Genomic DNA, 15501 nt, shown 5'->3' on the forward strand with positions numbered 1-15501 from the left:
GTTGCTAGGTAATTTTGAGACGTATGTTGAATTTAAGATCTTTTATTGTTTATCACTTACTGAATCACTTTCTTCTTTCTCTCTTATATTTCCTTTTGACAAGGTTGTGTGTACTATCTTGTTACATAGGCTGGAATCTAAGCTTTCTTCATCCAAAAGAAGATTATATAAAACAACCAGAAGGAGGGGGGGGGGGATTTTGACTGGTAGGGGATGTTTTGCAGGAGGATGTGCACCTCAACATAAGTAACATGGAATCTATGGGTACACTTTTGGCAACATACCTTCAAACCACATTCTATGCAACAATAATCTTGTGCAAACCATATATAGCTATGCCCACCATTTATAGAACAATGCTCAATAGACTACAATATGCATATGAACGTGCACGATGCACTACCGGAATGTCCAAGTTTGTCGTGTGTCCATGGCACACGGTGAAGCAAAAAAAAAATACTTGGCAAAGCTTTTGCCGAGTGGGCGTACATAGTGCCGGCAAAAATTTTTTGGTCGAGTGCTAAAACCGACACTCGGCAAACAAAAAAAAGCAATGTGACGGTGCGAAGACGGTCACATCACGATTGCTGAGCATCTAACGGCATGTCCACGGAAAAAAAAAATCCTCGGCAAACATGAGTCATTTTAGACTTTAGGCACAATTTCCTAAAGGAACACAAGAAATTTCACAGAAATTTTCACATTAGCTATGTAAATAATAGCAAAGTTCTTGCAAGGTGACCATACTTGCAAGGTATGCTCGCACGTGTTCAAATTTGTTGTAAATCTGCAGTTCTGTCCGAACATATAATGACCTGAACAGCAAAAAGATTTTTGCCTCGACAGCACCAGGGGAGGTGGGAGCTCACTCTTTACTGCTTTCTGTCCTCCCTTGCAATCAACTCCGATAGTGTCCAAAGACTTGACCAAGTGCAAGTCCACGCGGTCCAGACAAGCCCACTGACCACCGGGAAACTCGACCCCATAGCACGAGTTGGAGGCCCCACGCGGGAAAGGAATCCTAAGCGATGCAATCATCCATATGTGGGTCCCTCAGACATGATTTTTTGGCTGTGAACACTGCACAGCAACTCGCGAGAATTTTGCCCTCAGCCTTTTTTATCTGTAGGTTTTGGGAGCACAGAGAGAAGGAAAAATTGGGTTTATGGAGTTGTTATTGGGATATGCGGAAAAGTAGGTAACGAAGTTGGACAACTGTTGGAGCTTTGGTTTTTCACCTTGGTTACCAAAAACTAGTCATTGAAATCATATATCGGGCACTCTTGAAGATGCTCTAACTGATGATCTAGTACATATATTTTGAACATTATTTTTTAAAATCTTATAGCAACTCAAAACCTCTTTTAATTTTTTCTACTATCATAATCGTCTTAATCTTGGTCTACTTAAATGTTTAGACTACTTAACCTGCAATAACGTTTCTTATCTAGAAGAGACTATTTGCCCAACAACTAACCGTTCGTATTCCCTCGTAAATAGCCATAGGGCCCAAGCTATATGATCACCACCTAAACCAATTATTGTCTCGACCAACTAAACCAATTATTGTCTCTTGCACTGTATCTTTCCAACTAGCATTTCGCTTGCGAGTCCTGATGATAAAAGTAAATAAAAAAATGAAAATCGGGGTTGGTGGAGAGACGAAGAGAATAGGAAAGGGAAAGTGCTCATGGGGGAAAGTGCTCATGAGACAAAGAGCATCGTGGGAGGTGAGGCCGTGCTTTACAAAGCACTTTCTCGGGTCGTTCGCATCTGCGACTGTGAGGCCCTCAGAATTGAAGCGCCCTTCCTCTCTGACACCACCACAAGCTAGCAGAGCGGTAGAGTGAGATGGCCGAACTGATGGCGAGCGCCGCCACGAGCGTGATGGGGTCCGTCATCGGCAAGCTGACTGCCATGCTCGGCGACAAGTACCAGTTCGCCAGAGACGTGGAGCAAGGGATCCGCTTCCTGAAGGATGAGCTGAGCACCATGGATGCCGTGCTGCAGAAGCTCGCAGACAAGGACGACGACCAAATGGATCCAATGGACAAAGATTGGAGGAACAAGGTGCGTGAGCTATCCTTCGATATTGAGGATTGCGTCGATCGCTTCATGCTCAATCACAGCCATGGAGGTTCCAAGGCTAACTTTGTTCGCAAAGCCATGCGTAAGGTGAAGAAGTTGTGGAAGGACCAGGGCATAGCAGAGGAGATCCAAAAACTCAAGATACTCGTGACAGAGCAGAGTGAGCGGGCCAAACGCTACCGTGCGCTTGGATCCTCGCCGCCTCACTATCTCGCCGCCTCACCTCAGCCGGTGCGCTTGGATCCTCGAGCAACTGCCCTCTTTCAGGAGGCGAGGGATCCTGTGGGAATTGATGGTCCTCGCGAGGAAATCATCCAGTTATTACAAGTTGAAGAAAAGCAACACAAGGTGGTGTCCATCTATGGTACCGCTGGGCAGGGGAAGACTACTCTAGCCATGGAGGTATACCGAAAAATCACACAAGCATTTGATTGCAGGGCTTTCGTGTCTGTATCTCAGACTCTGGATCTGAAGAAGCTACTCAGAGATATATTGTCTCAAATAGTAAGCAAGAGCGAGTTTGACCAGTTGCAGTCGGAAAGGTGGGAGACGGAGCAGCTCATGCGCAAAATGATAGACTACTTAATTGGCAAGAGGTAACCAGAATTACTTTCTTGTACTATAATAATTAGCCAGTTCATCTAGCTATGGCAATGTTGTGAGGTCTTTGTCGATCACATGAGCTCACCTAATTTATCGGCCATTTTACGATTGTATTTTACGGACCCATTCGAGCATAAAACTACCACATATGCATTTGTTACATGATTCCTCAACCAATATAATGCATGCAGGTACTTCATCTTGATTGATGATATCTGGAATGTATCAGATTGGGAGCTTGTAGAAGCTGCCTTACCTCGCAATGACAACGGAAGCAGAATAATTACTACAACACGCAGTAAAACAGTAGCCGAAACATGTGCTGGTATTGACGCACAAATGTACAAAGCAAAGCCACTTGGTGATGACGAATCTCGCAGATTATTCTTTAAAAGGCTATTTCACTCAACTGAACATTGTCCCCAAGATTTGATGGCAGTATCCAGTGATATTTTGAGGAAATGTGGGGGATTACCATTAGCCATAATCAGTATAGCTGGTTTATTAGCAAACAGAAGCAAAACCAAGGAAGTTTGGGTCAATGCATTGAAGTATATTTCTGCTGCAGTTGACAAAGATTCTCACATTGATAAAATGAAAAGAATTTTTCTGCTTAGTTACTTTGACCTTCCTCTTCATCTAAAGAGCTGTATGTTATATCTGAGCGTGTTCCCGGAGGATTATTTGATTGATTGTAGACGGTTGATATTGTTATGGGTAGCCGAAGGACTGATTCCTGGACAAGGCAGAGAAAATATGGAGCAGCTTGGGAGGAGTTATTTGAATGAGCTGATCAATAGAAGCTTGGTCCAGCCAACCAAGGTTGGGGCAGATGGCGCAACAGTGAAACAGTGCAGAGTTCATGATGTCATACTTGAGTTTATTGTTTCAAAGGCTGTGGAGCACAATTTTGTTACTATATGGAATCGTAATGGATTTTCTGAAAATTATTCTTCTAACAAGATTCGCCGTTTATCTATCCAACACAACATTTCTAGGCAGGCTGAAGAGATGACGATAAAAGAACATGCAGCTCATATTCGATCAATTAATATTTTTGACCCTATGTCAATGCTGCTAATTACCTCTATGTTTTTAAGTAGCCAAGTCTTGCGAGTGCTGAATACAGAAACTCGGGTGGGTTGCAATCTTGGACATGTCAAAAGTTTTGGTCAAATCAAGTACTTGAGGTTGGGGTTGAGCTTTGGATTTCGACCATTAATATCATTTGGCTGCAAACTCCCAAAAGATATAGAAAAGCTGCAACATCTGGAGACACTAGATGTTACGGTTTGTGCCGGCATTGATATACTACCGGCTAGCATTACCCAACTGCATAGATTAGTGCGTCTTCTTGTCGGTGCTAGGGTAAAACTACCTGATGGGATTGGAAATCTGCAGGCATTGGAAGAGCTACCATCGATTAGTTTGGGTTTTCAAACTATCAAGTTTATCCAAGGGCTCGGCGATCTGACCAATCTGAAGGTACTTGGAATTGATTGGAGGTACGATCATTATTTATTACGTCACGTGGACGTGGAAGGCCACAAGGAAGCATGTATCTCGTCACTCTCCAAGCTTGTCACAACCCTTCGAGAACTGCACGTCGTGCAGGATGCTCGTGATGACAGACTTTCATTCATGGCTTCGTGTGGCTCTACTCCACCACCCCTTCGGAGGCTCGTCTTTCACGATAGTTGTGGACCAAGTGTCGTGCCCCATCAAATCATCAGCTCGCTAGTCAACCTGACCCGCCTCAGTATTGGACTAGTAAGCCAGGAAGGGATAAATATCCTAGCAAGTTTGCCCATGCTCCTCTCTATTACTGTTCGCGTTTTGGGTAATTCTGGAATCAGGTATACAATCAGCAGTCAAGGATTCCAGTGTTTAGTCAAGTTTAATTTCGACTGTTATTATATGGGGGCGTTGGAGTTTGAGCCAGGAGCCATGCCAAAGCTCCAAAGGCTCAAGCTGTACCTGGTGGCATGGGGTCAGTTCAATTATGAGCAAGGCGGCCTCATCCTTGGGCTGCAGAATCTGGCAGGCCTCAGACATGTTGCTCTTTGTAGTAATTGTAAGTATGCTACTCCTGACGAGGTGCAGGATTTGGAGGATGACATCATGGTTGCAGCAGGCGCCCATCCCAACTGTCCCGTGGTCCAGCAGGTCAAAAAAATAAATCAAGAGTGGATGGCTCAAGGGTGCAGCAGGCGCCCACGCGACTATCCCATGCTAGAAGCACAATGACCAAGTAAATGCATGGTGTGGAGAATAAATATCATTATCAATAATGATCTTTTTTTTCTGTTTCAAGAGCACGTTGGAATTAAACAAGGTTAATTCGATTTGTTTTCATCTTAGTTTTTGCTTTATGACAACATGTGTGGAGAATAAATATCATTATCCACTCTGAAATGTTTTTACTTGAGTCTAAATAATCTCCATTGAAGAAATCAGGCACCACAACGAAGTATCCTGCCTCGCTAACTTTATCGGCTATCTGTCTGCATCATTAAAAGATCCACTGGTACCATCATTATTCCACTAAATCAAGGGCGATGAACAATAGCTAGTACAGAAAGGGATTCTTGCGTCGTTGTACTCCAAACAAAATGCAATCTATCTCATATGAGAATTAACTTTCACTGGATTGTCTTTTTTTTGGAAAAAAAACTGTACTGTATTTTACTCTGTACAGAAGCACAAAGCATTGTTATGTTTTTTAAAAAAGATAGTCAAATAAAATTTGCTCTAGTTCTTCAAAGTCTCTAAAATCATTTGTTGATATTTAAAAGCATTTTGCTATGGTTATGATTGCGTTGCTACTTGCTACAAGCATCATAAGGGAGTACTAAGCAGGAAAAATCGAAAGCATGCCAGCCGAATGCTCTAGTTCTTCAAAGTCTCTAAAATCTGGAGAGATGCTAGTTGACCAAGAACAGAGCATCTTGATCTACGATAGTAAGCCAGAGTAGAGCAAGAAAGAACACAAAATTTGGGAATTAAAAGACCGTAGATATATTTATGTACCTGAGTAAAGGTGCCTCGAACCCTGAGGAAATCAATCAAAAAGTGGAGAAAAATTTCCTGTCAAAACGTATGCCCAAATTGACTAGAAACTGCAAGAGTGTAGTACTACGGTCGAAACACCAACCGAAAACATCGGAGGCGAGGATGAAGGCGCGGCTTGAGCTTGCGGCTGAAGGACCGAAAGGGTGACCAGAGGAGGCTATAAAAATTCTCAACAAGAACAAGGCCTGTGTTCCAAATGCAACCCCAAAGCACACAACACGTTGTATCGTCAAGATGATGCAAGTCCACTCGTGACAAGCTGACCCTAGGAACGATACACGTATCAAAAGCAAAGCTCAAAGTGATCCGAATACATGCATGACATGGTGGAAGCAGAATATAAAGTGACTCACAGTCAGATTCAAGCAAGCCCACGAAAAACTTACTCAACTAAGCATAATTAGCAAGAGATAAAACACATTAAGTACTCAAGCGAGTGAACAAGTATTAGTTGGCTAAGTGTTAGGATTAACAGAGGATTAGAAAAGCTAATTTAACACCGAACAACCATGGATTAGAACAGTGCTATCAGCCATGTGCAAGAACTAATAATGATTACTCAAATCATTGATCACTGTAGCTAGAAAGCAACTCTTCGATGGTGTTTGGATCAGTAGTTCATGAGCTAAATTTTAGCTCCTAAACTTTAGCCCCTAAAATTTAGTTCTGCTGGGCTGTTTGAATTCATGACTAAAATGGACTAAAATCCATAAATGTTGTTCAACAAAGATACTATTACCCTCCTTCCCTACCCCTCCTCTCCACCAGCAGCAGCACCACCACCACACAACTAGACCACACCCGAGGCCACGAGGGGTGGGCGGGCGGAGGCGGGGTGCCGGCCGAAGGAGGCGGAGCCGGGCGGAGGCGGCGGGGCGGCCGGAGGCGGGGGGCTGAGCGGAGGTGGCTAGGCCGGCCGGAGGCAGCAGGGTCGGGCGGAGGCGGCGGGCCGGCTGGAGGAGGCGGGGCGGCTGAAGGCGGGGGGGGCTGAGTGGAGGCGGCGGCGCCGGCCGGAGGCGGGGCCCGGGCGGAGGTGGCACCACCACCTGCAGAAGCAGCAGCAGCACTGGCGGCGCCGCCGGTGGTGGAGCTCGGCCACCTCCACCGCGCTCCTCCTCTTCGTGTGTCTGGAGGAAGGGAACAGGGAGACCGCGGTGGAAGCCGGCGCGGCGTCAGCGTCCGTGGAGACGGTGGCGGCGTCCGGGCCGGCGCGGCCCACAGCGGAGCGCGCATTGGCCGCGCTGGAGCTCCTGTGCACGGCCCTCGGCGGCGTCGCGGCGGTGCGGAGGAAGGCACTCGCGGTGCCGGTCTTGGCGCGGGTGGTAGAGGGGATGTCCGGCCACGGGCAGGAGTGCGGGGCGGGAGAGAGGAAGGGGGGCAACGTGTGGAAATTGGTGAGGAGGAGCACTTTTAGCCCCTTTTAGGGCCTCTTTGGGGGCTAAAATTTTTAGCCCAAAGTTTAGCTATTTGTCACTTTTTGCCCTCCTGTTTGGATCCCAAGAGCTAAATTTTGAGCTAAAAGTGCAAGACTAAAATTTAGTCCTTGGATCTAAACAGACTAAAATTTTAACTCGTAGGGAATGTTTTGCAGGAGAATGTGCACCTCAACATGGAATCTATGGATACACTTTTGGCAACATACCTTCAAACCACATTCTATGCAACAATAATCTTGTGCAAACCATATATAGCTATGCCCACCATTTATAGAACAATGTTCAATAGATTACCATATGCATATGAACGTGCACGATGCACTACGAGAATGTCCAAGTTTGCCGTGTGTCCACGGCACACGGCTTTTTCCAAAGAAACCTCAGCAAAACCTTTGCTGAGTGGGCGTACACAGTGCCGGTAAAAATTTCTTTGCCGAGTGTTTTTTATCGGGCACTCAGCAAAGACTTTGCTAGTGCTAAAACTGACGCTCGGAAAAAAAAGCAACATGACGGTGTGAAAACGGTCGTGGCACGTTTGCCGAGTGTCTAATAGCATGGACACTCTGGCAAAGAAAAGCCTCAACAAACATGAGTCATTTTAGACTTTAGGCACAATTTCCTAAAGAAACACCAGAAATTTCACAGAAATTTTCACATTAGCTGTGTAAATAATAGCAAAGTTCTTGCAAGGTGACCATACTTGCAAGGTATGCTCGTCTTAATCTTGGTCTACTTATTAGTCTACAATAAGGCTAGTTTCAGTGGGAGTTTCATAGAGGTTTCATGCACATTAAATACGGTGACACATCAGCATATGTGATGACATGGCATGGTAGTTATGAAGTGAGAGAGGGAACGAGTTTCATCAGGATGAAACTGTGTATACACTGTTTCCAAGACTATGAAACCTATTGAAACTTACATTGGGGGCTATAGAGTTTCATTTCATGTAACCATATCCAATCACATGCCTCACAATTAAATGTCATAGGCATCCTATGAAATCGTGAAATGAAACTGTGCACTGGGACTCCCTGTTTCATTCATGAGAATACACCTCATGGGATGATATAGCATTCTTAGAAACAGTGCAATGAAACCTTGCACTGGGACTGGCCTAACATTCCTTTCCTTATCTAGAAGAGACTATTTGCCCAGCAACTGACCGTTGTATCTTCCAACTAGCATTTCGCTTGCGAGTCCAGATGGTAAAAGTAAATAAAAAAATGAAAATCGGGGTTGGTGGAGAGACAAAGAGAATAGGAAAGGGAAAGTGCTCATGGGGGAAGTGGAACGAAGCATCGTGGGAGGTGAGGCCGTGCTTACAAAGCACTTTCTCGGGTCGTTCGCATCGCTCACGCGTAAATGGAATCCCCATCTGCGACGGTGAGGCCCTGAGAATTGAAGCGCCCTTCCTCTCTGACACCACCACAAGTTAGCTAGCAGAGCGGTAGAGCCAGCTTCCCAGTCGAGATGGCCGAACTGATGGCGAGCGCCGCCACGAGCGTGATGGGGTCCGTCATCGGCAAGCTGACTGCCATGCTCGGCGAGAAGTACCAGCTCGCCAGAGACGTGGAGCAAGGGATCCGCTTCCTAAAGGATGAGCTGAGCACCATGGATGTCGTGCTGCAGGAGCTCGCAGACAAGGAAGACGACCAAATGGATCCAGTGGCTAAAGATTGGAGGAACAAGGTGCGTGAGGTATCCTACGATATTGAGGATTGCATCGACCGCTTCATGCTCAATCACAGCCATGGAGGTTCCAAGGCTAACTTTGTTCGCGAAGCCATGCGTAAGGTGAAGATGTTGTGGAAGGACCAGGGCATAGCAGAGGAGATCCAAAAACTCAAGATACTCGTGACAGACCAGAGTGAGCGGGCCAAACGCTACCGCATCCATCACTATCTCGCCGCCTCACCTCAGCCGGTGCGCTTGGATCCTCGAGCAACTGCCCTCTTTCAGGAGGCGAGGGATCCTGTGGGAATTGATGGTCCTCGCGAGGAAATCATCCAGTTATTACAAGTTGAAGAAAATCGACACAAGGTGGTGTCCATCTATGGTACCGCTGGGCAGGGGAAGACTACTCTAGCCATGGAGGTATACCGAAAAATCACACAAACACAAGCATTTGATTGCAGGGCTTTCGTGTCTGTATCTCAGACTCTGGATATGAAGAAGCTACTCAGAGATATATTGTCTCAAATAGTAAGCACGAGCGAGTTTGACCAGTTGCAGTCGGAAAGGTGGGAGACGGAGCAGCTCATGCGCAAAATGAGAGACTACTTAATTGACAAGAGGTAACCAGAATTACTTTCTTGTACTATAATAATTAGCCAGTTCATCTAGCTATGGCAATGTTGTGAGGTCTTTGTCGATCACATGAGCGCACCTAATTTATCGGCCATTTTACGATTGTATTTTACGGCCACATATGCATTTGTTACAGCTAAAACCATGACTTCAGCTGTTCAACATATCTACCAAAAGCCATCGCTACAACAAGGTCAAGTCAACTGCTAATGAATGTAGGCGTATGTGGTTGGAGTTGGCCTGTACTGTACTATATAAAATGATTGTGTGCGAATGATATTTGAGTAGAAAAATTATTTACTCTATACCATCAAATAATTCCAGATTCAGTAAAATTATTTCTTGATAACTTCAACCATGTTTTTTTCGTATAGCCATTCTAAATATCCATAAAACTCTTCTTTAAAAATTAAGTTTTCAAACTGAACGCTTCTTGATTTTCAGTGGGCCTCATGTGGAGGAAGCTACTATTTTGGAGGTTGTAGACGTACAGATTCTTTTCTGATAATAGAGGAAGTAGTTTCCAGCCTCTATTCCTAGCACGTGTAATACGAACTGACTGCAAAAATGAGCCACCACTATCCATCTCTTTACTTTTCTCCAATATCTTTCACCATGATATGCTCTATATGTTGAATAGTTACGGTGGCCTTGTAACATGATTCCTCAAACAATGCATGCAGGTACTTCATCTTGATTGATGATATCTGGAATGTATCAGATTGGGAGCTTGTAGAAGCTGCCTTACCTCGCAATGACAACGGAAGCAGAATAATTACTACAACACGCAGTAAAACAGTAGCCGAAACATGTGCTGGTATTGACGCACAAATGTACAAAGCAAAGCCACTTGGTGATGACGAATCTCGCAGATTATTCTTTAAAAGGCTATTTCACTCAACTGAACATTGTCCCCAAGATTTGATGGCAGTATCCAGTGATATTTTGAGGAAATGTGGGGGATTACCATTAGCCATAATCAGTATAGCTGGTTTATTAGCAAACAGAAGCAAAACCAAGGAAGTCTGGGTCAATGCATTGAAGTATATTTCTGCTGCAGTTGACAGAGATTCTCACATTGATAAAATGAAAAGAATTTTTCTGCTTAGTTACTTTGACCTTCCTCTTTATCTAAGGAGCTGTATGTTATATCTGAGCGTGTTCCCGGAGGATTATTTGATTGATTGTAGACGGTTGATATTGTTATGGGTAGCCGAAGGACTGATTCCTGGACAAGGCAGAGAAAATATGGAGCAGCTTGGGAGGAGTTACTTGAATGAGCTGATCAATAGAAGCTTGGTCCAGCCAATCAAGGTTGGGGCAGATAGCGCAACAGTGAAAGAGTGCAGAGTTCATGATGTCATACTTGAGTTTATTGTATCAAAGGCTGTGGAGGACAATTTTGTTACTGTATGGAATCGTAATGGATTTTCTGAAAATTATTCTTCTAACAAGATTCGCCGTTTATCTATCCAACATGACATTTCTAGGCGGCCTGAAGAGATGGTGAAGATAAAAGAACATGCAGCTCATATTCGATCAATCAATATTTTTGACCCTAATTCAGTGCTGCTAATTAAAAACACCTCTATGTTTTTAAGTAGCCAAGTCTTGCGAGTGCTGAATACAGAAACTCGGGTGGAGTTACTTGAAGATTGCTATCTTGGACATGTAAAAAGTTTTGGTCAAATGAAGTACTTGATGTTAGAAATTTGGTCATCAACATGCCACTGCAAACTCCCAAAAGATATAGAAAAGCTGCAACATCTAGAGACACTAGATGTTAGGTGGTGTACCGGCATTGATAAACTACCGGCTAGCATTACCCAACTGCAGAGATTAGTGCGTCTTCTTGTCGGTGCTAAGGTAAAACTACCTGATGGGATTGGAAATCTGCAGGCATTGGAAGAGCTATCACTGATCAGTTTGGGTTTTCAAACTATCAAGTTTATCCAAGGGCTCGGCGATCTGACCAATCTAAAGGTACTTGGAATTGATTGGTGGTACCCTTATGCAGTCGTAGTACGTCACGTGGACGTGGAAGGCCACAAGGAAGCATGTATCTCATCACTCTCCAAGCTTGTCACAACCCTTCGAGAACTGCACGTCGTGCAGAGTGCTCGTGATGACAGACTTTCATTCATGGCTTCGTGTGGCTCTACTCCACCACCCCTTCGGAGGCTTGTCTTTCACGAACGTCGTGGACCAAGTGTCGTCCCCCATCAAATCATCAGCTCGCTAGTCAACCTGACCCGCCTCAGTATTGGACTAGTAAGCCAGGAAGGGATAAATATCCTAGCAAGTTTGCCCATGCTCCTCTCTGTTACTGTTCGCGTTTCGGGTGATTCTGGAATCAGGTATACAATCAGCAGTCAAGGATTCCAGTGTTTAGTCAAGTTTAATTTTGACTGTTTTCATGGGGGGGCGTTGGAGTTTGAGCCAGGAGCCATGCCAAAGCTCCAAAGGCTCATGCTGTGCCTGGAGGCACGGGGTCAGTTCAATTTTGAGCAAGGCGGCCTCGTCCTTGGGCTGCAGAATCTGGCAGGCCTCAGATATGTTGCTCTTCGTATTCACTGTTCGCGTGCTACTCCTGACGAGGTGCAGGATTTGGAGGATGACATCAGGGTTGCAGCAGGCGCCCATCCCAACCGTCCCGTGCTCCAGCTGGTCGCAAAAATATATCAAGATTATATGGCTCAAGGGTGCAGCAGGCGCCCACGCGACCATCCCATGCTAGAAGCACAATGACAAGTAAAGGCATGGTGTGGAGAATAAATATCATTATCAATGATGATCTTTTTTTTCTATTTCAAGAGCACGTTGGAATTAAACAAGGTTAATTCGATTTGTTTTCATCTTAGTTTTTACTTTATGACAACATGTGTGCGCATGCAGATTGGCCTCTCGGATCTATGGAGTGCTGATATGTGTTGCTTGATATGATGGTGTTGTGTTGAGGTGGGTTTGGGATGAGTGCTCGGAGCGAAGGCATTTGCCCTTCGCCGGCCAACGATGCTGACGCCTGTTGGTGCCACATCCCTCTCTATTGACTACTACGGAGTGACTACGTTAAGCTCTTCCTCCATATATGGATTGTAGGTTGTTAGGTAATTTTGAGACGTATGTTGAGTTTAAGATGTTACTGGATCTCTTTCTTCTTTCTTTCTTTTATATTTCCTTTTGACAAGGTTGTGTGTTGTTGCATAGGCGGCTGGAATCTAAGCTTTCTTCATCCAAAAGAAGATTATATAAAACAACCAGAAAGAAACAAAAGGGGAGCGGTTAATCTCCTTGGGATTGGGGGGATGGGGATTTTGATTGGTAGGGGATGTTTTGAAGGAGGATGTGCACCTCAACATAAGTAACATGGAATCTGTGGGTACACTTTTGGCAACATACCTTCAAACCACGTTCTATGCAACAATAATCTTGTGCAAACCATATATAGCTATGCCCACCATTTCTAGACCAATGTTCAATAGACTACCATATGCATATGAACGTGCACGATGGATATTAGACACAAAACATAGTAGTAGTATAACTTGCACAAAACTACATTTATGATCTTTTGTATTTGAGCCAGGAAGTTCTTTCAAAAGATAACCCACAAGAAAGCACGCACTGGTCTTGTTGTGCACTATACGTTAGGTGTTGCAATTGCATATAATCTCTTTTATTTAGTTAGTTTGAACAACCGTGCATGGCTAGGCACTTCCGAAAGTCTTCACTTCAAGTACTTGTCAAACCAGTCGATCATTAGACCAAGAGCTTGCTCAGCAGTTTTGACAGCAAAAGGGTCGGTGGTATTATATCTGCAAGCAAATCCATGTGCAACTCCTGGAAAGACCTTGGCGTAGTAGGGAATCTGCAAACAACCAATGCCACAAAAATGAGCTTTTCCAACTGATATATAGTATCCTCTATGACGGAATCACTAGGAACTCACCTCTGTTCTATGACGCAATACACTCACATACTGGTACACTAGTTTTGGCGGTGCGACTTCGTCATATTGAGCTCCAAGGATCTCGATTGGACATTTAACCTCTGTTTTGAATGGTCATATAGTTAGCATACGAAATTAAGCACTTAAGTTCAGTTCCAAAGACATCTCAATCGATGCTGTCTGGGAGGTTGCAAACACAAAGAAAAGGAGCAAACCTTTCATGTCATCAGTAGTCACAATGTAAGGATGAGAAATGGAAACTACTTTAACATCACTGCTTTTCCCCATCTCCACACTGAATTTTATGCTAGCTGGAATTTCAATCACCACCCCAGCAATAACCTCCCACCCCGATGGACTTTCCTTCCTTTTTTAAAGCAGCAAAGAGTGGCTTGGCGTCTTTGGCAGCTTTTACCTGCCAGATCGATATATTTTCAACTCATGATGCAATGAGCATTAGATGAAATTTGATAGGGACATGGAACAGACCGGGGAGTGAAGCACTCATGATCCACTCTGAAATGTTTTTACTTGAGTCTAAATAATCTCCATTGAAGAAATCAGGCACCACATCAAAGTATCCAGCCTCGCGAACTTTATCGGCTATCTGTCTGCATCATTAAAAGATCAAGAAAGGGATGAACAATAGCTAGTACAGAAAGGGATTCTTGCTTCGTTGTACTCCAAACAAAATGCAATCTATCTCATATGAGAATTAACTTTCACCGGATTGTCTTTTTTGGAAAAAAAAACTGTACTGTATTTTACTCTGTACAGAAGCACAAAGCATTGTTATTTTTTCAAAAAAAATATAGTCAAATAAAATTTGCTCTAGTTCTTCAAAATCTCTAAAATCATTTGTTGATATTTAAAAGCATTTTGCTATGGTTATGATTGCGTTGCTACTTGCTACAAACATCATAAGGGAGTACTAAGCAGGAAAAATCGAAAGCATGCCAGCCGAATGATCTAGTTCTTCAAAGTCTCTAAAATCTGGAGAGATGCTAGTTGACCAAGAACACAGCATTTTGATCTACGATAGTAAGCCTGAGTAGAGCAAGAAAGAACACAAAATTTGGGAATTAAAAGACCGTAGATATATTTATGTACCTGAGTAAAGGTGCCTCGAACCCTGAGGAAATCAATCAAATAGTGGAGAAAAATTTCCTATCAAAACGTACGCCCAAATTGACTAGAAACTGCAGAAGTGTAGCACTACGGTCGAAACACCAACTGAAAACATCGGAGCCTATAAAAATTCTCAACAAGAACAAGGTCTATGTCCCAAATGCAACCCCAAAGCACACAACACGTTGTATCGTCAAGATGACGCAAGTCAACTCGTGACAAGCTCACCCTAGGAACGATACACGTATCGAAAGCAAAGCTCAAAGTGATCCGAATACGTGCATGACATGGCGGAAGCAGAACATAAAGTGACTCACAATCAGATTCAAGCAAGCCCACAAAAAACTTACTCAACTAAGCATAATTAGCAAGAGATAAAACACATTAAGTACTCAAGCAAGTGAACAAGTATTAGTTGGCTAAGTTTTAGGATTAACAGAGGATTAGAAAAGCTAATTTAACACCGAACAACCATGGATTAGAACAGTGCTATCAGCCATGTGCAAGAACTAATAATGATTACTCAAATCATTGATCACTGTAGCTAGAAAGCAACTCTTCATGGCATGAAGGCACTACCCAGGGCCGGTCTTGAGATTTGGGAGGCCCGGGACGAAAGTAAAACTCGGACCATTTAATATAATATTGATATATATATGAAATATTACAAATAAATACTTAAATGCATCTAAAAACAATATTCATATTGAATTAGGGGGTGTTTGGGAACACCGTGCTAAATTTTAACACCTATCACATCGGATGTTTGGATACTAATTAGGAGTATTAAACATAGTCTAATTACAAAACTAATTGCACAGATGGAGTCTAATTCACGAGACGAATCTATTAAGTCTAATTAGTCCATGATTTGACAATGTGGTGCTACATTTGCTAATGATGGATTAATTAGCC

At 43.7% G+C, this 15501-nt stretch overlaps 2 protein-coding genes and 1 pseudogene across 5 annotated transcripts; 2 read left to right on the forward strand and 1 right to left on the reverse strand.

Annotated features, from left to right (window-relative positions):
- The first annotated feature begins 1666 nt into the window (after nt 1-1666).
- On the forward strand, nt 1667-12696 carry LOC101781926 (disease resistance protein RPP13). Of its 2 annotated transcripts, XM_022827698.1 has the most exons (3): nt 1667-1846; nt 8668-9496; nt 10193-12696. In XM_022827698.1, exons 2-3 carry the CDS (start codon nt 8673-8675, stop codon nt 12255-12257), a joined length of 2889 nt encoding a protein of 962 aa, XP_022683433.1. In that variant the 5' UTR covers nt 1667-1846; nt 8668-8672; the 3' UTR covers nt 12258-12696. The 2 variants fall into 2 exon arrangements, with proteins under 2 accessions (XP_022683433.1, XP_014660914.1); XM_014805428.2 differs by lacking the exon at nt 1667-1846 and having other exon boundaries at nt 8497-9496.
- LOC106804109 (disease resistance protein RPP13) lies at nt 1818-5126 on the forward strand. Of its 3 annotated transcripts, none has more exons than XM_014805426.2 (3): nt 1818-2070; nt 2176-2684; nt 2883-5126. In XM_014805426.2, the coding sequence occupies exons 1-3, from the start codon at nt 1852-1854 to the stop codon at nt 4936-4938; spliced, it is 2784 nt and encodes a 927-aa protein (XP_014660912.1). In that variant the 5' UTR covers nt 1818-1851; the 3' UTR covers nt 4939-5126. The 3 variants fall into 3 exon arrangements, with proteins under 3 accessions (XP_014660912.1, XP_014660911.1, XP_014660913.1); XM_014805427.2 differs by having other exon boundaries at nt 1844-2070; nt 2165-2684; XM_014805425.2 differs by having other exon boundaries at nt 1818-2684.
- A 349-nt stretch (nt 12697-13045) lies between the features above and the next one.
- Nucleotides 13046-15501, reverse strand: part of LOC101785835 — a 6061-nt pseudogene continuing 3605 nt past the window's right edge.

The sequence above is a fragment of the Setaria italica genome, chromosome VI, assembly GCF_000263155.2.
Source record: "Setaria italica strain Yugu1 chromosome VI, Setaria_italica_v2.0, whole genome shotgun sequence".
In the NCBI taxonomy this organism is placed as follows: Eukaryota; Viridiplantae; Streptophyta; class Magnoliopsida; order Poales; family Poaceae; genus Setaria; species Setaria italica.

Excerpts from the sequence above, each read along its gene's own strand:
- LOC106804109 (XM_014805425.2), top strand. The coding sequence starts at position 1,852 with ATGGCCGAACTGATGGCGAGCGCCGCCACGAGCGTGATGGGGTCCGTC. Across the intron at positions 2,685-2,882 it reads GACTACTTAATTGGCAAGAG|GTACTTCATCTTGATTGATG; the intron begins GTAACCAGAATT and ends TAATGCATGCAG.
- LOC101781926 (XM_022827698.1), top strand. The coding sequence starts at position 8,673 with ATGGCCGAACTGATGGCGAGCGCCGCCACGAGCGTGATGGGGTCCGTC. Across the intron at positions 9,497-10,192 it reads GACTACTTAATTGACAAGAG|GTACTTCATCTTGATTGATG; the intron begins GTAACCAGAATT and ends CAATGCATGCAG.